Below are 24858 nucleotides of genomic sequence, written 5' to 3'. Positions count from 1 at the left end.
CTATTCATAAAGGGGGTTCGAAAAGAGATGTCGCGAATTACAGGCCTATCTCACTAACATCCATCTCATGCAAGATCATTGAGCATATTATATATGCCGAGATAATGCGTCATATAACAAATATTAATATACTAATCAAAGAACAACACGGGTTTTGGAAAGGTCTATCTTGCACAACACAATTAATTTAATTTTATCATGAATTGGCATTCGATGTTGACGAGGGAGGACAAACAGATTGTGTCTTTTTAGACTTTCGCAAGGCATTTGACACATTGTCACATCCACTTCTTCTTAAACTTAAAATGTTAAATATTCACTCAAGCGTACTCGCTTGGATTGAAAATTATCTGTCTCAGCGCCGACAATGTGTTGTTTTAAATGGCAAAAGCTCGGCATACGCTGATGCGACGTCAAGAGTCCCACAGGGATCAGCCTTAGGGCCACTTCTGTTTTTACTTTATATAAATGATATTTCTGTTGGTATTTCATCATGTATACGGTTGTTTGCCGACAATTGTGTTGTTGATAGGAAAATTAAGAGTGAACAAGATGCTGCCATGTTACAATCTGACTTAGAATGTATTAATACTTGGTGTTCCACATGGAAGATGAATTTGAATTTAAAAAAGTGTGTTCATGTATCTTTTACAAGAAAGAAGAAACGGATTGTAAATCTTTACCAGATAAATAATACCCTGATAAAAAACGAACCTATATACAAGTATCTAGGTGTGACGCTATCATCCGACTGCTCATGGTCTGCTCATGTGGATGACGTCATTGTAAAAGCTGGTAGGGCACTCAATTTTATTCAGAGGAACTTGAAATGTTCACAGCCGAACCTAAAGAAAACTGCTTACCTAACATGTGTTAGACCAATTTTGGAATACGCCTGTGCCGTCTGGGACCCCGCGCAAAAAAACTTGATTGATAAGCTGGAAAGAATTCAAAACCGAGCTGCTAGGTTCGTCTGGGGAGGTATGGGCGGAGAGAAAGTTGTACTGAAATGAAACTTGAATTGAATTGGGAACTGCTTTCCTCTAGGCGGAAAAAGTTGAGACTGAAGTTTTTATACCTCATATTTATTAATAAGACTGGAATTAGCAGTAAAAGCTACTTGAAAGAACCATATTATATTTCTAGGCGTAATGGCCATTCACTTAAAATCCGCGAATACCGTGCCAGGACGTACTTGCTTGCGGATTCCTTTTTTGTCAAACTATTGTGGAGTGGAATCAGCTGTGTGAAGAGCAAGTGTGCTGTACGAATGAAGATTTGTTTTTTTCCCTGCTGTAACCCCCCTGCTATAGCGCCTTCGAGCAATGCGGGGTAATTCTTGAATAAATAAATAAAGAAAATCGGATTTTGCAAAAAGCTTCTCCCGCTCTACACAGGGTCTTATAAGATCCTATGCCAGCTCAGCGATGTGAACTACGAAGTCTCTCTGCTCGATTATTGATCCCCTGGCCCCTGTGCCCACTGATATTGTCCATGTGTCTAGGTAGAAGCCTTATGCCACCACAACTTCGCTCCTTGCAAGCGCCAAGACGGCGGCTTTCCAACTGGGGCGTCATGTTACGGAGCAGTGGGGCATAGTGTTACTGTGAACAAAGACGATTATTTGACGAAGCGAGCGTGCGGCTGTTTCGGGCAGTCATCTTGTGTATGCAGCATTGCTGTAATTTTTAAATACCTGTAAATACACCTTCACTTAACTATTTCTACCCCATGGCAATATTAATTCCTGAATGTTATGCAGAAATGCATTGGCGTTCCAGTTACTTTCTTAACAAAATGTTATTTTATGCATGGAAGCACAAAAGTAACTGGAACGCCAATGTATTTCTCCGCAAACTTTGGGAATCAATATCTCGAAACTGGTATCCCCCTGAGAATTCATTTGAAGTGGATCTGCCTCGTGAACTCCACAGCTGGAATTTGTAAATGACAATATGGGCCATAAGGTAATTAGTTAATTAGTTAATTTTTGTTAATTAGTTGATTATGTATTTCAATTTGTTGTACAAGTAGTGTCTGCTACTTCGAGTTGACCACCTCATGAACTAGAATTGTCTTATCTGCCAAGGCAGCCTTAAAGGGACACTAAAGGGAAAAACGATTTCTTCTGCATCAGTAAATTACCGTTCTACAACACCAAAAACACCACTCTTACAATGATAAGACGTGTGGTAAGCCAGAAAAAGTGCAAGAACGAAATACGGGTGGTGACACCTACTGTTCCCGCACCTGGGGGCTGTGACGTCTTGAATTTTGATGGCATCTTCTAGGGTCTACTAATTATATATAGCGGTACAGGTTGACTACATTGTGTTCTAAAGGAACCAATTATTAAACACGGCAAGTTTCGGGAACCTTTACTCAGCCAACGCGGCCCAAATGCGAAAACATACTTTGGAATCCCTGACGTCACACTGACGTAGCGGCGTCGGGGTTTCGGCGCGAAATTCAAATACTGATACTTGGACCTCCATTTCCTCAACTAATAATCAAAATATTTTTTTTAAGTTACTGCTTGCAGGGTTCTCAAACAATGCTTCATTAGTCTAAACTGATTTATTGTTTCGCTTTAGTGTCCCATTAAAACAGTTTTTGAAAGTGTTCGCTGAAACACCTTATGTACAGTGACATGAAGTGCAGAGTGCTTAAGGAATATACACCTCTGCAGTGAATACGTCTACAACGAAATGACCTGTATAACGAAGGATTAATTCTTTCCCGGTTCTATTGCGAGCATTACTGTGTGCGACCTTTAAAACAAATGAAACTGGAGGCTCCAAGCACTTCGTTACAAAGGTGTTTGACTATACAATACTTGGCAGTAGCACAGCTACCCACAATCAGGCAGAGTTATAGTGTATAGCTATAGTGACAAAGCTACAGAGATATAGTGTTACCACACTTGAATAGCAATGGGCAGTATTAGTTTACTGCTAAAATATTTGAAGAAAAAGGAAAAACAGAAAACAAGAATTCTGCACCATTTGCTTTTCAAGCTGCAGGAAATTTTTCCCAGTTCTGACTCCACCGCAATATGTTCCATTGCAATGTAGACAGCACACAGAAGTGTTGTGTGCTGCGACTACTTCCGCTCGACGAACCTTGCTTCTGCCACATATACCAGCCAGTCCATGCATACTGGCAGTATGCATACACGCCATTGTGACATTGCTAGCAAAAACTTGGGACACCTCTGCATCACACCATGATGCCCGACCTCTGCAATGGCAAAAAGCCATCTTGCCAGCGACCGAGTAACAACAAAATGTTGTAATATGTCTAAAGATGATTTCAGACAGTTAAAACAAATTCTGCAAACTGTATCTGTTAGAGTATATAAATTGGACAAATCTGATAGCATACTTAAAGATGTTCCTAAGTTTACAAAGATATTGCAAAAGTCCTACTCACAAATTAGTGGCATACAGTAGAGCACCTCTAAAATGAAATGACTTGTAGAATGAAGGAATAATTCTGTCCTGGTTCCACTGCGAGCTCTGCAGTACACGACACTTACGATACCTGTATGACAAATTATTTCGGACGCTTGAAGCACTTCATGACAAATGCATTCCACTATATTTCAGAACAATGTACTATACATCAATTTTGCCTGCTTTAGATGTGTTGTTAGGTGCAGTTCATAGAATTCTGATATAATTTTATATACTGATGAGTTGCAGATGTGATGCCCTAGCTTGTTCAATTATGCAGTTTTCAACAATTACTGTTAAAAGACTTATGAAATAAATAAATAGTCCACTTCTTACAGTCACTAGATATTGCTTTTCTTTAACTGCAACACACTTTCTCAAATTTGGTATAATTGTTGCCAAAAAATTATTTAATCGTTTCCATGTATTCTGATGGGAACCCACAAGATAAGGCTTCTTGCATGTTAAGCTTTCTTACCGCTTGTTGAAAATGATAGTTGTGGCATATTCAGGGCATGTTCAGAGCCACACCTGAACATACCCAAATCATACCTGATGCCACTGAGATTGTTGCTAACAAGATCATCCTGATGATTTGTTAACTCATTTTAGCACCAACTAACACATTTAATAAATGGAACAGTTTTGACAGCACTGACTCAAATGGGCAAACTAAATTCTGACTTGTTACATTGCAAAGCATTTGGTGTGAGCCATGAAGTTTATTCGTAGAGAGCATTTCTGAAGATTTATCATTTCCTGTGTACATAGCATTTCTGTTTGTTTAGGTTTATTTTGCCCATCATGATCATCTATTTTCATTGTTATTCACCAATATTTCCCTTACTTGATACCCCCCTGCATGGCCTCTTTTTTCTTGTGGTATTCTAGTAATTAAGTTCCATTCATCCTGGAAGAACTCATGAACGCTAAGTTTTAAAAGGCTCGAGCAACTTACCTGCACGTCACTCGCTCACTTGTACAGTCAGCCACAAAAGTTTACAGACGGTGGTATCTGTAAAGAAGCTGAATGTCATAGCAGCCTCAGAACAGAGCCTGTCATTTGGATTATTTTTTATTATTTGGGGTTTTACGTGCCAAAACCACTTTCTGATTATGAGGCACGCCGTAGTGGAGGACTCCGGAAATTTTGACCACCTGGGGTTCTTTAACGTGCACCTAAATCTAAGCACACGGGTGTTTTCGCATTTCGCCCCCATCGAAATGCGGCCGCCCTGGCCGGGATTCGATCCCGCGACCTCGTGCTCAGCAGCCCAACACCATAGCCACTGAGCGACCACGGCGGGTCATTTGGATTTCCAGATTGCAGTGGTATATATATATATGAATAACATGGTGCTGTACTGCTTTAGTGGCTATGGTGGCAAACTAGTTGTAAAATTTTCTCAGATCCTGTGATCTGTAAACTTTCGCGGTTGACTGGGCACACTGGGCACTGGCGCCTTCCTGCCTCCACCAAATCCTTCCTCCGTCCTCTGAGGAGCTGTCATGGGAAGCATTGAAAGCAACTGCCTTGTTTATATCATTACAGGCCAACCCTATTTTTCGACAGACATTGTGTGAAACTAGGGGCAGGGGCTGACTCTTAATCTTGGCCAAACACGGTTGGTCTACACTCAAGATTGAACATGTCAAGTGTCATTTAAAGCACAAATCCTCCCACAGCTACCGCTAAATGCAACTCGTCTCTTTGCTATAAACCACTCTAGGCTTTTACCCTCACTCAGCCTTCTTTGAGGACATGACGAAGCATTTTATGATGATGAATGGAGCTCAGATGGTGGCACTACCTCCGATCATCATTTGTGAAGTTCGGGCAAATAAACAGCCAAATATGAGGCATTTCTTCAAAATATGATCTATTGTCCTAAATATAAGAGTCATCCAATGTCTGAATATTAATTTTTTTTACTTCAACACGAGGCTCTGTAACTTATGAGACTGACCAACATTCATCATTAAATTGATTGAATAAATACTGCCTGTTGCTGCCCTGATAGTGAGCAATTTCACACGCACCTCAGCTAAACCAGACGCCAACTATTGTTATTGGTGTGATCAAGGCTAGCTCTTGCCATTCATGCAGTTCAATGCTTAATAAAACAATATGCCTTGTCTGGTGGGAGGTGAACAGGAAGAAAAAGTGGCTAAATAACTGACAGCAACTAGGACTGGTGAGCACAGCTATTATTTTATTAGCATCACAGTTTCAGCTGGCACAAGACCGTAATTAACACTTCAGAACAGCATGTCTGCTTTTTTTTGTTTACAAAGTTTCTTCTTCCAAAGGAGAGTCAACAAAATGCAGTCAAGATTCCCACATCGACAAGTGGCACTACCAAAGGGAATAAAAGAGATTCCTAACTAACGCTGTGCAAAAAATGCTAAAATAAGATTGAGCAAAATGCTGGCAAGACAACAACTGCCACTGAGCAGCAGCCACTGGATGAAGCCAGGCTTCTCCATCATGTTAATCACTTCAGGTGCCATGTACTGCCTTCACCCAAAACAATAGATGGAGCTGGTGGTTATTCTGGCCATCATTCGTGCCCTCTGAAAGGATCAATGGAAGCAAAGCACGCTCTCTCCAGACCTGAGCTCAACAGCACACGTTAAGCACGCTTGCCGAGCATGAATGGCACCCGCCTGGCAAATTGTACCAGCAGTGATCTGATGTCAATCTGGTAACGATCACTGCCACACTGTTGCCACTACGACTGCTCAGGGCAGGAAAATCCCAGGCACATTCCTGGAGCAATGCCTTTGAGCTGGTGCTCTCGACTGGCCACTTTCATGGACATCACTTTTAGTGGATGATCGAGCAAGCAGTATGCCCGTTGCTATAGTGAGACATTATGCAAAAAAGTGCAAGTACCCATGGAAGTGATCAATCAAGAATACAGATCTGTGATATCTCTCTTTCCCCTAAATGTTGGCAGCAAAATGCTGTCAAGCAATGCTTCACCAGCTGGAAATGGCCTCACCGACTTCCATTTCATGCACTACAATGGTTTGTTGGCAAAAGAGATGAAGTTAGGTCACTGTCATGCGACCGGCTCACCTTAGAATTCTAGGTTGACAGTTCTAGATTGTCCAGAAATGCTCTGAAGAGTGTAATGCGTGCCACAATAATAGCTTCGGGGCCGCATGAATGAGTTTCACCGAGCAAACAAGAATGTGCCTAAGAAAGTACACGCACAGCGACAAGCAAGCACACATAAAGTTGCTTGAAACAGTGGCACTGTGAGCTGATACCACGAGTCGCGTGTAGGAACAGTTTAATGGCCAGCCATGGTAGCCACTCAATGAATGCTAAGGCAAAGATAGCCTCAGGGCAGCATATGACGTGCCATGGGTGTTTAAAGCATCAAAGCTGGTGGCTGTTGTGAATGGCAGCACCAGAATAGTCATAGACAGCATTTGTAGCCAATGTCGTCACTTAAGGGCATTTTCTGCACCCTTCCCTATTTTAACAGGATATTTACAGTGGCAGCAATAGTGGCTACAAGGCTTTTTGCCTTATCAATACATGAAAATGACCTGCCTCCATTCTAGGGCACCTACAAAAGAAATCAGTGTGGTCACCTCATTCAGGTTTCTCTTGTCCCAACAGTGAAACATTTCCTATATGGCCATAACAGACAAATGCAAATGCGGACACAAAAGCACAAAGTAACAGCCATAAAAAAAATTTAAAAGTTGACTGCAGATGGAGTCACAAACAAAGCCCCATTGGCCAGTCAGATCAGCATGTAGTCATTCCAGAAAATAGAATGGCTGCTGCACACTCAGATCAATACACATAGTAACAAAATCAGAATGTCAAAATAGACGAGCTTGCTTAAAACTGAAAACATGGTCTTATCTTTAAATCACCGATGCAGCTAAGTGCACCATACATTGCTCATGAGCTGTGTTTAAATTCCGTGCCACAGTTAACAAACGCAGATAAACTAAAAGAAAATCATGTCTGCAGACCATCTTGTGGGGGCATGAGCTCTGGTGGCATGCGTATGCCGCACATCAGCAGTGGTGTATGCGCATACGTCCTCTTTGAATGTCTATGTCACCACCATCATAACTGCATATAACTGCTGTGGCGCATCAATGGGTACCTCTGGCCATGGTGAGGCCAGAATTTAAATGCTTAAGACGATGATACCCAACTATACAAAGTAAGCCTGCGTGTTCTTTCCACATATCTGCTCCTGTAAAATGCTGTCAAGTTGATTTGATGCAGCTGTTCACCTTCAAGCTGCAATATAGTGGGGCGTGTCAAATGTTTGTCATCACCGAGCTAATTCTCCACATCGAAGGGAAGCATTCTTGGTGGTCACGTCAGCCAAGCAGATGTGTTACACCTGGAGGGAGACATCTGTGGCTGGTACAATGGTGATGTGGATGGCACAGTCTCAGCAAAGGTCTGGAGGTCAGACAGGCTTGTAGTGGCCGTGAGGTGTGTACCAGATCTGGCCAGCGAGCAGGCGGCGCATGATCTCGTGCCTCAGTAGACCCAACTCTTTGGAGAGCTTCTGCAGCAGACTGTTGTTCTCAATGGCCCGCCGGGACAGGTATGGCATTACCTCATCGATGGGGCCATATGGGACATACTTGTACACCGAGTAGCCAGCCTGGCCTGCAAGCAAAAGTTGGGTAACTTCTGGGCATGCTCAGAAACTTAGCCCTGCACATGGCCTGTCCTTGCGTCGCTCAATTTCCCAGTGTGACACACCTAACCAGACCAAGCTACTGCCTTGGTCAAACTGTTTGACAAGGTCACAATAGTCAATCCGGATTGCACTGATTAAACATCCTTAGGCATGGCAATGCTGTGGCGCATCTCTTAACACTGCAATGCACCAGGTATGGATGTAGCAGGTTCTGAACACAGTGAGCAGGTAGTACATTCCGCGGATTCACTATCCTGTAGCAACTCTACACCCTTGAGGTTTATCCAAAAGTTGACGTCCACTTAAGCCTGCAGATATAGATAATCGGGCCAACCAGAAGCACATGTACCTCGAGGCAGAGAACTTCCATATCTGGTATGAAATGTTTCGTCAGTAGATATGATGCTGCTTTCTTGCTCCTCTGTGCAGAATGTAAAACTTCATGTACAACCACAAACCCATGAAAGAGCCTCATTCTCCTCACCTAAGCGAAGCTGTGTGAAGGCTTCTGCTTCTTCAGAGCCATCTATGGTCATAACAGAAAGTATTATATAAGGAAGAGTGGCAGCAATAATGTGAAGTTTATGCATAGACTGTTTTTCTTAAAGCTTATCTACTTGATTTTGTTTGCTTTGATTAAGACTGCCTGCAATAAACTTTAAGTGCGCCGCTTGTCTTGAATTTCGTTTTCTTTTGCTAATGCATAAGTTATCTGCATTGATGTTCTTATTTCCACCTAGTTACTGTCATAACAGTAACCTACTTCTCTATAAGATGTGAATTGTTTGTCCAGGTGCAGTCCATGACTCAGGAACATTCATTTTTATGAGGGATAGAGCAAAAACTGTAAGGCACGGAGGAAAGTATGTGCACACACACAAAGCCTTCCCCCCGTAGCAATAGGATTCATACTTCACTGCATGTTAAATTCCAGATGCAAATGCTTCACTAACTTGCCCAAGCTTCAACATTAGCAATGTATCTCTGAGCTTCATTAGGTGTTTCTTATGTGGTGTTTCTTATGTAGTGTCACTCTTACTGCAACAAAAGCATTGGTTTACTTTTGGCCAGTGATTGCTTTCAGTAAAGTACCACTGTTATTGTGTTATTGCTCTTGCACAAGTTGCGCTTGCTGTACTGGACCATTCATGAACACTCTTAAAGCGACCTAGGTGTCATCGACTGCTCTGGAATGCAAAATGACGAACATATAAATAACAGAAGGCCTCAAACAATCTGGTTTGATTCAATGATCACGAAAAGTGCTCATCACTGTGCTCTTAAATGTTGATTTGCTTTCATGGCACAAGTCTGCATAAGAAACAGTTCTGTTCTTTTTAAACACCTTGGCAACAGTCACATGACCTTTATAATGAAATCCAAGTTCAAAATAAAAAAATGATGCGAGAGAGATTGGCAGAGGGTGCATACTGTCCCACTGTACTCTGGTGGTGGAGTATTAAACAATGCCACAAGTATGGATTAAGAATGTAATACTTTATTGGATTAGGAACCTATGTACATAAAAAGGGTCTCGAATCTGGCAACATTGATGCTTTCAGGTAGCATATGTGGGTTTATTGATCAGTTGGTTTCACCCAAAAAGATCACATACTCGTGACGCCTGCAGCAGAAAGGATGTTCCACATCTGTCGCCAAGGTTTGCGAGTGGTGGTGCTGGCTAACACTCCCACGGTTAGTTATAGTAGTAACACATAAATAACCCAAAAAGTGGATGGGAAGACAGCGCTGTGGTAGCTCAATTGGTAGAGCATCGCACACATAATGCAAAAATGTGGAATTGTTCCCCACATGCGGCAAATTTTTTCATCCTTCCATTCCATTAATTTATAATTTCTTTATTTCAATTAGTCAGTACAAGCAATTTCCCCTGTGCTGTCTTGGTGTCATTGTTTGTTGGCTTCTTATGATATGATTAATAAAAATCGGGCCCTTGCTTAACCCCCTTTCCTTTCATTTATTGGACTAGCTCGTTCCCAAGAAGAGAAGCAATACTCAAATCACAATGTTGGCAGCGAGCACAGTTGTCAGTTGTTGAATCTGATCTCACAGGTGGAGTTCATCTGCTATTTATACACGTCTCACTGTATATTCCAGAGTAATCGCTAGTGTTCACATAGGTTTGAGAGTGTACAACACTATTTGTGATATGCGGTGAATCTGATCAGACCTTGTTCGTTATAGAATAAGTGACACCTTCTTCACTACAGAATAGATGACAACATTCAAGAAATTTTCAAAACATTAGGCGCACCCAGTGCTGAGCAATCCACAGTAGAACTTCGTTGATACGACACTGTTACATACGAGTTCTCGGCGGCAAAGTTCGCAATTGAGAATGCAAAAAATTACCCATCACAGTTACGCTTATTTCTTTACCAGGTGATAAGTTCCTGGAAAACCTGATCTTTCAGCACCAACGTTCAGTAGATTGCCAAAATGTGATCGTACGATTTATTTTCTGTCCACAAGATCTCTTGTAAGCAAGAAGAAATTGCAGTTTTGCTCGAAAGACAAAGCATCGATTGCGATAGCAAATTAGCAGGCAGCTCTAAGAAGTAAGGATAGTAGTTCTATCGGCTGTATAAGCTTGTAAACATAGGCACACTAATTGAATTAACAAGCATGGTGCCATGCGCGCACAAGCAAACACGAATACATCTCACTCGATGACCGCGAAAACTCGCTGCCAGAATGCTGGAGTGAGGAAGTGCGGCAGGAGCAGTGAGCAAATTGATCTTCATGCTGCATCTCGCACCAACATGAACTAACCCTCAAAAACACAGCGTGCGGTGGACTTTGTCACCGTCGCAGAGGGTGTTCAAAATACAGTGGCCCGGGAGGGCGCACGCAGCGGCGCGGGCTGCTTGGAGTAGAACGCACCGCCTTCCTACCCTTTCCCCGGAGCCTTGCGCACGACGAGAAACAGTGCACTTCCTCCTCGCTTTCCTCCTTCTTGTGCACAAGATTGAGCCACGATCACCGGCTTTCACTCACACATACAGCATACGGCATGCGCTGGTGATTTTATACGGACTTAATACGCAACCTCACGGTGATGACGATGGCAGAAATGTGCCTGGAGTGTCCATACAATTGCTACCGCAATGAAGTGTTAGGCGGTGCACAATTGAGAACAGTAGCCACCCGCCACAGCAGCTTCCCCGCAATACTTGCCTGCCAGTCTCACATGAAAACGCTGGTACGCTAAGTTTCTATTTCCGGTACCAACAATTCTCCCGGTTCATTGCACACCGCATTCATAGCTATCGCTGCCAACCCTATTGCAATAAGCATCTTCACTTATTTCTTTCACAGCGTGTGGGCCATAGTGCGGTTGGAAAAGTAGTCTGCACGCTTTAACTCGAATGCACCGCCGATCGCTGCTGCAAGCAGTGCAAAAGGAGCACAATGTATTGCTCTGGTGACATTGTAGGCATCCTATTTCAGTGTTGCCCACCAACTAGATTTCGTTCACATTTCCTGCTGCAATTTTAAAACACTATGCAATAGGAAAACGGCAGCATGCGTCTCGGGTAGCTTGGGCCCTACTAGCTCGATGTGTGTCCGTGTCTCATGCCGCAATAATTTGATTCATGCGACACATTAAACCTTTCTACCAAAATGCCCCGCTCGAAGAAGCTGCTGACCCAAACTGAACTTGAGGAGCGCAAACATACACTTGCCTAAGCCGTAAAAATGACAACGCGCATCTTGGGTCGCTCGAGCCCTGCCAGCTCGGTGTCTCTTGCTGCAATGATTCGGGCAACACTTTGCATTCAGTAGATGTCAGCTACAGTTGAGCCTGTCAATTCTTTTTAGTGTCTCTTGATTGCAAGTTTTTTTTTCAGTTGGTACGTTTTTTTCTCGCTTCCTTTTTTCCAAAACGCATGAACGAGGTTCTGCTGTACAATGATACTGTATGGTAATAACGGTGATAATCAGGTGAAAACAAACACTATCAAAAAAGTAAAACAATGACACATGGCAATACTCACCCAGAGGAAAGCTGACCTGGTCGCACATTCCCAACAGCTGGCCAAAGCAGACGACTCTGTCATCAGGACGGATGCCTAGCTCCTGCATCCTGCACAGCATGCCAGGCAGGGTGGTCAGGCACTGCGGCCATACGCAGTTGTAGGGGACTGGCGGCCACACATTGTTACGTAACTTCCCAAATAACAATACGAGCCGGTTGTGGCACTTGTTAGCGCAGTAAACGATGGATCCAAAAGAACTGATTGTTCCGCAATTATATATTTCTGTATAATTCTTCCAGAGCTAATTCAAAAAACGCTACTATAGTCGGATGCAACTTAAGTCTGCAGTGAAGCCCCGTCCACGTCCTCATAACCGCCAGCCACTGTTCCTCCGCAAGGCTGCAAATAATTTGTACTTCAAACTTTTTCTGTTACCCAAATAAGGCGCTAACAACAAAAATTAAATTATTTCGCGTAACTTTATACATTTTTCCTCGCCTCTTATATTGGAATGGCGAATGCCTAATTTTTTATTGAACTGAAATAACATGCTTGCTTCGCTACAACTACTTGTTGTGAAGTTTCACTTCAGTTGGCAGCGAAGTTTCATGAGTAAAACGTGTTGAGCAGTGAAATGAACGGCACCGCAGACTTTTGCAGAGTGCAATGCTCAGACTCCATACAGTTTGTCCATGTCTGTTGCACACCTCATTGCTTCCGCCGATGAAAAGACTCTTCAAGAACAGCAGACGCTCCGGAGGTATCGAGTACGACGCCATTTTGAAAAGGCCACATGACGACTATTTTGTTTGCTTCTGTAATTGGCTGGCGCAGTAGTCTAACTCCGTGTGGTCCGTGTGCCTTTGTTGCCAACTGCTGCTCTTTTAAGTTCTATTCTACTAAAGAAATCTTTATTTACACTTTCGCTTCTTTACTTGTTCTTGGCAGTGTTCTATCTGCGCTTCTTCCCTACGCAACTCCACTTGACGTAGTTCCTTGTTTGCCAAGTAAAGGAGAGGTGTATCGCAGAGGCGTACCTGTAAAATGCACCTTACTTCATTTCTCTTTTGTGGGTTTACGTGTATTTATAGCGAATGGTTCGCGTTATTCACATTTGTACTAGTAAAGGTACCCCCCCCCTCATTTGCATAGAAAGGTTACCTTGGGTTGCCCCACCCCCAAAAGAAAATCCTGAGTACGTGCCTGATCTGTATTCGATTTCCCCTACTGTACGAGCTTGAAAAGGCTTACAGTATTTAAATAAAATGTTTAATGACTATAATAAATATTGGATATAACAAACACAATTTTGTTTTCGGTGCAACTTCATTTTAACAAGGTCCTGCTGTATTTAATTAATTCAGCAGCAATTTAATGTGGGTCAGTTCGTTGGACACCAGCTTTAGAATTTACTAGATAAAAGAAAATGCGGACAAGAAGACACTACAGCACTAAGGTGGCAACTTGAAGCTGCGATTTGGTTCTGGTAAAATCTTGGGGAGACACATGCACGAGCCAAGCTTGTGATCCCAGTCACAGATCAAGGTTACACAAAAGCGTCACCTTACTGACTGCAGGATGGATGGTGCACTAATACACATGCTAGTACTTCATGTTATATCCTTTCCTTAGCTCGTGCATTGTAAAATATTAGCAATCTATCATATAAACGAAGTGGGGCAGGAAGTGTATCAGCATGCCATTTGAAAGTTGGTGGTGCACGTTTGAAAATGATGTGATTGAATGATACCAAAATTAACAAAGAGAAATGCTTTATAAGCCAAACAGCGTGACAAGTATGACTGGGGTAATGAAACAGATGTGTACAATGATCCACTAAAGTAGTGCTGGCATATGCAAGCAAGGCATGCATCAAACACTCATGCAGAGCCAGCTATCTTGAGCTCAAATCACTGTGATTGACCATCACAACTGAAAGCGAACTTACTGTAAACTATGTTTAGGTATTCACTTACAACTAATGCACAGTGGGAGCAACAATGTGCTTTTCAGCAGTCGAGGAAGATAAGTGGACATGATGCACTGGCAAAACTCCCTTTCATGATGGGTAGCTGTGTGACACCGTGTGACTTCATCTAGTGGAGCCCTGCGGCACCTTTTAACGAAGTTATTAAATATGTTTGACGTTAAAGGGCATCACACCGAAAATCTAGCTCCAGCAAAAAAAGATTTTGAATATTTTGTGAGAAAGCAGGGTTCGCATCAACAATAAAAAATACACTTCCAACTCCATTGTGGAGCTCTCCATTTAACACCTTGCACAACTGAGTGGACTGGTGCCTGTATAATGCTGTGCCTGGTATAAATAACCCTGCTCAAATGTTTTCATGGTGATAGTCATGCTATATATCACAAATCGGTCTTCGTTTGGTTGGCCTATTGGCCAGTTGTCAGTGAGAAGAAAAAGATTTGAGACTCTGTCTCCCAGTGAGGTTCTAACTTGCAACCTTTCTGTTGTGAGCCAAGTGCCCAAACTACTGCGCCAAAGCAGTTCCACCGAAGTGACGGCATAGAAAGGACACGTTATGCAGCTCTACACATGCGCAGTATAGTTGCACCATTTTGTGCTTCCATCATGGAGAACTAGAGCCTAGCACTGAAAGCGCTGGAGTGCTACATTATGCAACAGTGAAAACGCAGGCGCAATGAGATGTGCCACACTGGAAAGACTAGAATCTGGCATTGTAGTCGGTAGCATGAACGAATGATGGTACCAAAAATTGGTGATAAGAAAGAGTAAAACCACATAAAAACATACTCGAATTGATGTCAAATTTCTCAGGGAGGTTCCTGTAAACAAAGTAAATTGAAAAGAACAAAGCCTTTGAAAAGAAAATTAGGTAAATTTCCTTCTGGGTAGGAATTGAGTCCATGCATATGGGGTGCGAGACGAACACCCTTCCCTGATGCCACGGCAGCTCCACGGTTCTGGCTGACTAAATGTGTGGCCCAGAGCTTGCGCCACTGGGCACGTGATGGTGCAGCCAATAGGTGGCGCCACGTCATGAGTGTATAAAATGAGTGTATTAAATAAAAAGCACTAATGTCAAATTGAATGCTGATGAGTGGTCCTTCAAGTTATGAACTCCTCGCAGGCAAGCGAGCAAATTTAGAAGCTTGGTGCATTTTCATTTGGCCTACCGAGGCGCAGCTGCAACGCAGGTGTGAGCTTGCGTGGACAAGAAATGTGCAGAAAAAAAAAAAGATTTCACTAAAGCAACTACAATGCTTTCGCATTCCCACACGTAAGCAGTATTAAGTGTCTCTGCCAATTTTTTCTGTGTTCCTAGATATGTTTCTCATGATGAATATAGCCTGAAAGGCTTCTCAGAGAAAATGCCAGTGGGAAAGTTGCTTTACACGTTGTACAGTTTAATGTCAGGGTAATCGGTGTAATCTAATATTTGTTATATGCATAATTCATTACACTATAATATTGCCGAGAAAACATTTAGATTTTCTTTGTCCTACCCACTACTTCATTATATCTGTGTTAGTTACATCAATGTTCAACTGTAATGTGGGTGCAACATACTGTAAATTATATACAGTAGAACCTCGTTCATACAGTTTGGAAAAAACTGCAAGATAAAACGTAGTAACCGGGGAAATGTATGATCCAAAATAAATAAAAATTTCAACAGTCTTAACTATTCTTGACATCTTAGTAATGCGAAATGTCACATACATCGTTACGGCACGAGACACCAACGCACGTTACACTGGTGGTGCACTGGAGGCGTATGACTTGTTCTGTTGTTTTCGTATTGCGTGATGCTTTAAACGGGCGACGGGAAACTGAAATGAAATCGAGCTAGTGGGCGACGCCGGATGCCGCTGAAGCGAAACGTGATGCCCACATCAAGCTTGCCTACACAGGGAACGGTGTCAGGATTGGGGCTCAATCCCATCACTCGTAACCCGTTGTCAAGATTGGAGTCCGGCATGAATTAGAAGGTAGCTGGCCCATGCCGTCGTCCAACTTATACACGCTGAGGACGTTGATGAAGGGAAGGACTGCTTCTCATCGAGAACGAGGAATATGGGTTATTTACAGTATCTATATCAGTCTAGCATGACTGCTTAGAAAAATGCATTAGCCTAACATGACTGCTTGAGAGAGAGTGTTCTGAGCAGCCGCACAACAGCAGTTTATAAACACTCGGTCCTCCCCTGATACCCAGGTGACGGAAACGGCCATCCAGGCACCGTAGGCGAGTTGATGAGGCACCGTAGGTGAGTTGAGGAGGCACTGTAGGGGAGACGAGGCACCGTAGGCGAGTTGACGAGGCACCGTAGGGGAGACGACCAGGCACCGTAGGGGCACTTTATTCCCAGAGCTGACCCCCGCAGCGCGCCCGCCGGCTGCCCATTGTCTTGCGTCTTGGTCGGTGCGTGAGAAGCGGTCTCAGTAGACGTTCCTGCGCGCTCAGTAACAATAGTTGGTCCGCCGAGCCCGTTTAGTCACAATGGCGACGAGGCTAGAGTGTAACGGTGGCGTCCTGAGACAAGGTTGCCGCTGCTGTCGCAACTGGCAGGCAAAACTTGCATGTCATCGGGCCGTTCTTAACAGCGCCTCCATGTCCCGGAAAATCTCGACTGTCCAGCGCTGTAAACCGCTGGGCAGGATGAGAACGCCTGGTGGCCAGGGGGTGATGCCTTCGCTCGCAGTGACCAGCTGTGTAATGGTGTCACTGCCCCAAAACATCCAACAAGGACAGGCAACTGCAAAACGAACCCCACAACATGGCTCTGCGCCGAGATGACGTACCTTGGCTCTCACTTTAGACCCGCTAGGCTTCAAAGAAAACATAAGTACAGAAACAAAAAATGCTGCATTTCGCTATGCCAATTTTTGAAGCGATTTCGTGCTGACAAATTCAGCAATCATGGAGGGAATCCTGCTAAATGAGAGGGGATCTTCTTGGCTTAACAAAATTAACAATAATAACCCTAAAATTTAGGTGGGACCCTCAAACGCAGCATTCAAATTAGCCTGCTCAAACTATCAAAATTGCTATGCAACTTTCCCTTTTTATATCTAACGGAGAAGTTGTACTCTCGGAGAGTGAGGCTCCATCGGAGCAAGCAGCCATTCTTGTGTGATATTTGATTTAGCCAAGTCAGAGGACAGTGGTCGGTCTCGAAGATGAACTTCGCTCCGTACAAGTAACACGACAACTTCTGGACGGCCCAAACTAAACAAGCGCATTCCTTCTCTGAAGCGCTGTAGGCTTCCTCTCTTACATTTAGTTTACGGCTGGCATAGAGGATAAGATGCTCCTTGTTATTGTTGCCGACCTGACTAAGTACCACGCCCATACCTCTGTCGCTTGCATCGCATTGAACTATGAATTCCTTTGTGTAGTCTGGCACGTGAAGCACAGGACGAGAAACCAATAGCGTTTTCAAACTTTAGAAAGCGTTCTCTTTGTCCTTATCCCAGTGTACGTTACTCGGTGCTCCCTTTCGGAGGGCGTCCGTTAATGGACTTGCCATTTGCGAGTAATTCAGAATGTACCGTTGATAGTACCCCACAAGTCCCAAAAATGAACGAAGGTCTGTTTTCGTGTGCGGCTGAGAAAATTCTCCAATCGTAGCTATTTTCAGCTCGGCCGGCTGTCTCGTGCCCTGGCCAACAACATGGCCCAGATAAGTAACCTGTGAACACCCAAATCTACACTTTTCCGCTTTCATCGTTACGCCGGCTTCCCTCAACCATGAGACCACCTGTTTGAGGTGCGATACGTGTTGTTCCCAGCTGTCCGAAAAAATTGCTACATCATCACGATATGGCAAGGCGAACTCCTGCAAGTCTTTTAGGACATTATCCATTAACTTAGAGAAGCTAAACGGCGCTTTCTTCAGCCCGAAGCTGAGTGCGAGAGGGCGAGAAGTGCCTACAGGTGAGATGAATGCAGCATAGCAGCTGGCACTTTCTGAAAGGGGAACTTGCCAGTACCCCCGCATGAGATCTATAGTTGAAATGTATTTAGCAGCGCTAATTCTTTCAATTCGTTCCTCACCGTTGGGTATCGGGTACAGCTGATCCCTAGTGATGGCACTTAACTTACGGACGAGGGTCCTTGTTAGGGGTTTCTACCAGTATTAGCGGTGACGTGTAGTCACTCTCAGCGGGCTCAATAACTCCCAACTCTAGCATGCGCTGTATCTCTGCCTGCATAATTTCTCTCTGTCTTGGAGACACCCTGTAGGGCTTTGATCTTATGGGTTCAGTTGATGTAAGCTCTATTTCATGCGTTATTAGTTTAGTTCTACCTGGCCGATTGCTGAATCTGTCGAGATATTCCCCTAACGCCCCTTTTAGCTCATCTAGCTGCTCAGGTCTAAGAGTGTGCGAGCTTACTGAATGTTTTACTACTTCTTCTAGGCCGATTTCAGAGTTGGAGGTCACCCTATACTTCTTAAACTTGATACTAGTGCCATCTTGCTCTTTGATGGTATAGTTAACGACTCCGCTCCGCTCTACATACGGCTCCATCAAATTGCAGTGATATATCCTCACTTCCTTCCTGCAACCGGGCATTTTCAGAGCATAGTTAGTATCTGAAAGTTTGTGGAACACTTCAACGGGCCAGTCCCAGTGAACTTCAAGCTTATTCTTTCGTGAAGGTTTGAGGATCATTACCTGGTCTCCGGCGTTAAACATACGAAACCTCGCATTCTTGTCGTAATAGAATTTGGCGTTCTTTTGAGCTATTCCCATGTTCTTTCCAACTAGTTCTTGGGTTGCGCTTAGCCGTTCCAGCAGATTTAGCACGTATTCAACCACTGTTGAACTCTCCCCTCTTTCCTCCCACATATCTCTTAACATTCTCAGTGGAGAACAGAGTGTCCTCCCATACACTAGTTCTGCTGATGAGAACCCTGTCGCTTCATGTGGAACCGTTCGCAAAGCAAACAAAGTTGCTGGCAGACAGTTCTCCCAGTCTTCCTTGTGCTCGTAACAGAGTGCACGCAAAACTCTCTTAAGCACTGAATGCCACCTCTCTACACTGTTTGACTGAGGGTGATAGACGGAACTGTGTATCAACTTTACCCTGCACTTTTGCAAGAATGTGGAAGTCAGTGCGCTGGTGAATACTGACCATTGATCCGCCTGAATTTCGGCTGGAAACCCAACTCGTGCAAACACTGTCAAAAGCGCATCTACTACTTCGGTGGAGCTCAGCTCTTTCAGAGGGATTGTTTCTGGAAACTTTGTAGCCGGACACAGCATGGTAAACAAGTACCTGTAGCCCGATTTTGTTTTTGGTGGAGGCCCTACCGTGTCTATCACAAGTCGTCTGAAAGGCTCTGTTATTAAGGGCACTATCTTTAGTGGAGCTTTCCATGTCTCTCCTGGTTTACCCGAGTGCTGGCAGGCGTCGCATGATTTTACAAAGTTTTCTACGTCTTTCAAACAGCCAGGCCAGTAGCATTCCATAAGCAATCTTTCCTTTGATTTGTTTATGCCTAGGTGGCCGGAACACCCATTTCCATGACAGAGACTCAAAAGGTTCTCCCTCTACTTAGTAAGTACGACTAATTGATCTAAAATCCTACCCTTTCGATTTTTGTAGTGCCGATACAACAATCCTCCTCTCTCTTGTATCGTCATGTTGTGCCTAGTAATGCCTTCTTTAGCTGTGTGGTGTAATTTAGCTAAGTTGTTATCCTTCTTTTGCTCCGTTGCCAGTGACTCTCTGTCCGCACGTAAGAGCTTATCAAAGTTCTTTGAGGCCGGTGATAATAACGACCCTGTCTCGCTTGCAATTGCACCAGCTTGCTCTTCCTGCAGGCTTGAATTTTGACCCTCTAGTGCTACGCTCTCATTGAGCTGGTCAGCTGGCAGGCTCTCCTCAACTGTTTTTTTGTCCCTTAGGCCTAGCTCGGATTCGGGTATTGAAGTTATCCCCCTTTCTGTTTTCGCTGGAGCAGCTTGTGCATTTTCGGCCGAAAGCGACGCGATCTTACGAGCTTGGCCTCACGTCAATGCCTGTGCTACGCCCTCTCTCAATTTAAGCCCTTTGTCACGCAGTAACTGATTCGAACGATTCGAAAAGATGTAAGGGTACTGCAGTGACAAAAATTTGGAAACTGCAGCCTCAGTCTCTAGCTCCCCAAATGGTCCACTGATCTTGATTTTGGCCATGGGCAGACACATGCTGTGTTCTTCTACAACCTGTTTGATTCATGCTACTTCTCTGGTGAAGTCATCTACCGTCACCTAAGACGGATGGACAATGTCAATCGTGGTGGCACTGTCTCTTAGCAGTCGGCATGGTTTGCCATTAACTTGCAGGTCGTGAAGATAGGGGCTTAAAAGTTGCATATTCTCGTCTTTTTCATCCATGTAGGAAAAAACTACGCTAGGCTTTCCGCAGTTCACAGCGATATGTCCCAGTTTGTGGCACTTATAGCAGCGGATCGGTCTAAAAGATTCTAATTTTCTTTTCTGCTCTTTTGTTACGGTTTCCCCGTTAGGTTTCTCCTCGCTCTTTTCTGCAGGCTTTCCCTCCCCTTCTACAGGCTCCGGTCGTCTAGTCTGCGAACCCTTTTTGAACCGAAATGGTTTCCGCGGTCCATTTTGACCGTCCCAATTTCCATCCTCAGTGTTCAACTTTCTACATGTTGCGTACTCTTCGGCTAATTCAGCCGCCCTTTCCACAGTGTTTATATTCCCTCTGCCTTGCACCCACGGTTTCACAGCTTGGGGGATGCTTTTGTAAAACTGCTCTAGACACATGCATTCAATGATCATGTCTCTGCTGTTGTACGCTTCTGCGCTTTTCAGCCACTCGACTAGGTTGACTTTTAAGCTATATGCAAACTCCAGATACCCCTCGCTATCTTTCTTGCCCGTGCTTCTAAACCTTTGCCGAAAAGCTTCGGCTGAAAGGCGGTATTTCTTCAGGAGACTAGCCTTAACTTTTGCATAATTATATGCATCCTGTGCACTCAGTCTGGCTATTACTTCCGCAGCCTCACACGGCGACATAGACAGCAACCGCTGTGGCCATGTACTCGGACCGAAGTTCATCTTCTCGGAAGTCCTTTCGAAATTGCTTAGGAACAAGCCTATGTCGGTCCCGACCTCAAATGGCTTTAATAGCCTGTCCATGCGGTATGATTCTGCCTCACTTGATCGTCCCAGATCCCCTTCACTTCCTTGAGACAACTCCAAACGTTTGCTTTCAAGTTCCAGTTGCATTTTTCTTAACTCGTGATCTTTATCGCGTTCCTCTCTCTCCCATTCCCATTATTCTCTGTCCCGTTCTTCTCTTTCTCTGTCCCGTTGCTCTCCTTTTTTCAGAAGTTCCAACTCCATTTCAATTTCTTCCTTACTGGCCTGTTCGGAAATTAGCTCCAATAATTCCGATTTTAGCATTTCCTTGCATACATCTAGGCTAAGTTCCTCACCAACAATCAACAATTCGTCTCTCAGCAGTCACCTTAACTCCATGATTGCTGCTTTACTGCCTTGGCCCTGCTCGCTAAATCTAGCTAGGAAAACTCAACCTAGCTAACAATCAACAATCTAGCTTCCCTACAGTTCTAAACAGAACAACCACAAAATGAAGCCTAGAGAGTCAAAGCAAGAACCAAGCACTCACCGCAGACACAGTACCACGTCGCCAAGTCCATCTCACCGCTGTCAGCCAGTTGTCAGGATTGGGGCTCAATCTCATCGCTCGTAACCCATTGTCAAGATTGGAGTCCGGCATGAATTAGAAGGTAGCTGGCCCATGCCGTCGTCCAACTAATCCACGCTGAGGACGTTAATGAAGGGAAGGATTGCTTCTCATCGAGAATGAGGAATGTGGGTTTATTTACAGCATCTACATCAGTCTAGCATGACTGCTTGAGAGAGAGTGTTCTGAGCAGCCGCACAACAGCGGTTTATAAACACTCGGTCCTCCCCCGATACCCAAGTGACAGAAACGGCCATCCAGGCCCCAAAGGCGAGTTGATGAGGCACCGTAGGGGAGACGACCAGGCACCGTAGGGGCATTTTATTCCTCGAGCTGACCCCTGCAGCATGCCCGCCGGCTGCCCATTGTCTTGCGTCTTGGTCGGCGCATGGGAAGGGGTCTCAGTAGACGTTCCCGCAGGCTCAGTAACAATAGTTGGTCCGCCGAGCCTGTTTAGTCACAATGGCGACGAGGCTAGAGCGTAACGGTGGCGTCCCAAGACAAGGTTGCCGCTGCTGTCGCAACTGGCAGGCAAAACTTGCACGTCATCAGGCCGTTCTTAACAACGGCGGTGCGTTTGAATTATTGCCTGCTGAAGGCGTGCAGTACGGTATACCAAAGGCACTACGCATCACGCACTGTAAAACAGATAGATGAAGATGCTTATTGCTTTGGCGGTAATAGCTGTGAGTGCAGCGTGCGACGACCTGGGTGGAGGTTTGCTGATACTAAAATGAGAAACTGAGTGCGTGTTTTTACATGACACGGGCGGGCGAGTGCTGCAGTGAAGCTGCTGCGACGGGTACCTATATACTGATCTCGATCACATGCGCCTCGCGCATTTTCTTGTTTACATGGGATTGTTAGCAGCCACAAAACGTATCATACGATCACACTTTGGCGACATACTGAATGTTGATGCCGGAAAATAGTGTTTTCCAGGAATGTATGAACCGGTGAAAAATGAGCGTGACTCTACTGGGTCATTTTTTGTGTTCTCGACTGCGAATGTTGGAGCCAGACAAACGTACGTAATGGGAACGTATCAATGAGGTTCTACTGTATACATGTTGTGAAGTGCTTGTGGAAATGCCTTTATTGGAGGAAACATAAGTTCCCCTTGGCTACTGCTATTACATCTTGTTCATCGTTAGAGGGAAACAGCGTAGGAATCTGAGAAAAACATCAATCAGAATGAAGTCTTCATCGGATTCCTGCACTGTTTCCCTGTCATGATGAACTACCAACAAGTCCAACTTAAAGCACTGCTCAACATCTTGCTAGCTCTGAAAAATAAAAGGTCTCATAGGTTTGCACAGACATATCCACATGTGCATGCATGTACACGTGAGTGTGCTTGTATGTGTTTCTGATTTAATAGGAAGACTACGCAGATGTGCGGTCTTCATTTGCAAGTTATGAAAGAAGGAGATATTTTATTTATTTCAAGTTACACATTGTGTTGCTGGGAAAGGTGAAAGAAGCAATGCCAATGCATTGTGCAAGTTAACAGAAAGGAGCCAGTACTATAGTATTAGCTATGAACGGCCTGCTGTCACTCATACATATGCAAACTTGCCAGACAGGAAAAATGTGCACACATTTGGCACTTACGTTTAAAGGGACACTAAAGGCAAATATACGTCAATGTGGACTGTTATAATAGCATCTCACAAACCACGCAGCCTAGTATTTGTTTCAAGAAAAGACTCAGTTTAAGACAAAATCGCATCTGAATGGTTTGCATTCCTCTAGCACAATTAAAATCACCCACCCATGAGCAAGGACTTGTGATGTTGGTACGCCATTACCGCTCTTTACTGCTGTCGGTTAGTAAAATGCCATCCAAGAGCCAGCACAATGATTTCTTTCTCTTCCTTTTTTTTTCTTGTGTAATACGCAAAAGCACGACCAAAAACTGAGCAATGACACAGCCGACAGCATGCCAAGGCTTCACATGGATGCAGAACTTTCTGCTGCTTGCAGAAATTTTGCTTGTCATCTGGAAGTCTTCGTGGCATCCCGTCTGTTTCTACACGATTGTGCGACAGCAGCAACCAGTGCACATGCCTCGATCCGAATTCGATCTTGCCACTTGCTCCCCTCCGTAAGTGACAGCAAGGAATAAACGGTAAAATCAGCCTTAGCTTTGTCTGATCTCACACCGAGCACAAAGCGTTCAAGACCACCTGTGCAGCACAGCTTCGGAGGCCATAGAGTCACAAAACTGTTTTGATTCATAGCTGTCAGGTGGCACCATATCACTTACCACTGGCGGCATGGAGTGCAATTTTACTGGCTATGACAGCACATTTAAACTAGATCTAGTACCTTCTGGTTAACATGTTGGCTCCACAGCATGCATCAGATTTTTTTACGGCCATGCTATTATTTTCAGGCAACAATGAAAGTTTGTGGCTACATTTAAAAATGTTTCCCTGATGCAAATAGTTCTCCCACCGCAGGGGGAGAGAGAAAAGCCGACAGGTCGGGCCCGCTACTCGGCACTGGGGAAAGGGTTCAGAGAGAAGGCGCTGATCACGAGGACAAAGATGGTGGTGAAAATCTTGCACACTCCAAGACTCTTCAAAGTCTCTTGTCCACAGCAAGACACAAGAGTGCGACAGGGTCCACCAATCACGTCGCTTGAATATCGCATGCATGTGGTCGCACCTTTATTATGAGCTTCGTGAGCCAGGAAAACAAGCACAGCCCTAGTTAATACACAAACTACCAAAACATGAGACTGCAGGTGGTGTGGAATCGACCTTTTGACTACCCACTGCATCGTTGTCAAGGGTACCAGATTTCTTTTTTTGAGAATCGAATAGAAGTAGACAAGCAGCATTTTTATCTGTGTTATAATGCAATGCAGTCATCTTTTTATTATCAGTGGTTGAGTACAAGTGACGAAATTATAATGAGAAGTTTCTATCTCATCAGACTAGTGTAGGATGTCCAAATGGAGCCTCAAACCTTGTCCTACATTTACCTC

General features: G+C 44.2%; 1 protein-coding gene across 1 annotated transcript in view; it reads right to left on the bottom strand.

Moving 5' to 3' along the window:
- Window positions 1–5648: 5648 nt before the first annotated feature.
- The window catches only part of slgA (proline dehydrogenase slgA), a 446215-nt gene continuing 427005 nt past the window's right edge, over window positions 5649–24858 (bottom strand). The window contains exons 10-11 of the mRNA XM_075687036.1: window positions 12166–12254; window positions 5649–8112 (exon numbers count right to left, since the gene is read on the bottom strand). Coding sequence (XP_075543151.1) covers window positions 7907–8112; window positions 12166–12254 — 295 coding nt within the window. The 3' untranslated portion in view covers window positions 5649–7906. The remainder of the gene's footprint in view (window positions 8113–12165; window positions 12255–24858) is intronic.

This window comes from Dermacentor variabilis, chromosome 3, assembly GCF_050947875.1.
Source record: "Dermacentor variabilis isolate Ectoservices chromosome 3, ASM5094787v1, whole genome shotgun sequence".
NCBI classification, from domain to species: Eukaryota; Metazoa; Arthropoda; class Arachnida; order Ixodida; family Ixodidae; genus Dermacentor; species Dermacentor variabilis.
This window is presented reverse-complemented; position numbering and strand designations above follow the sequence as displayed.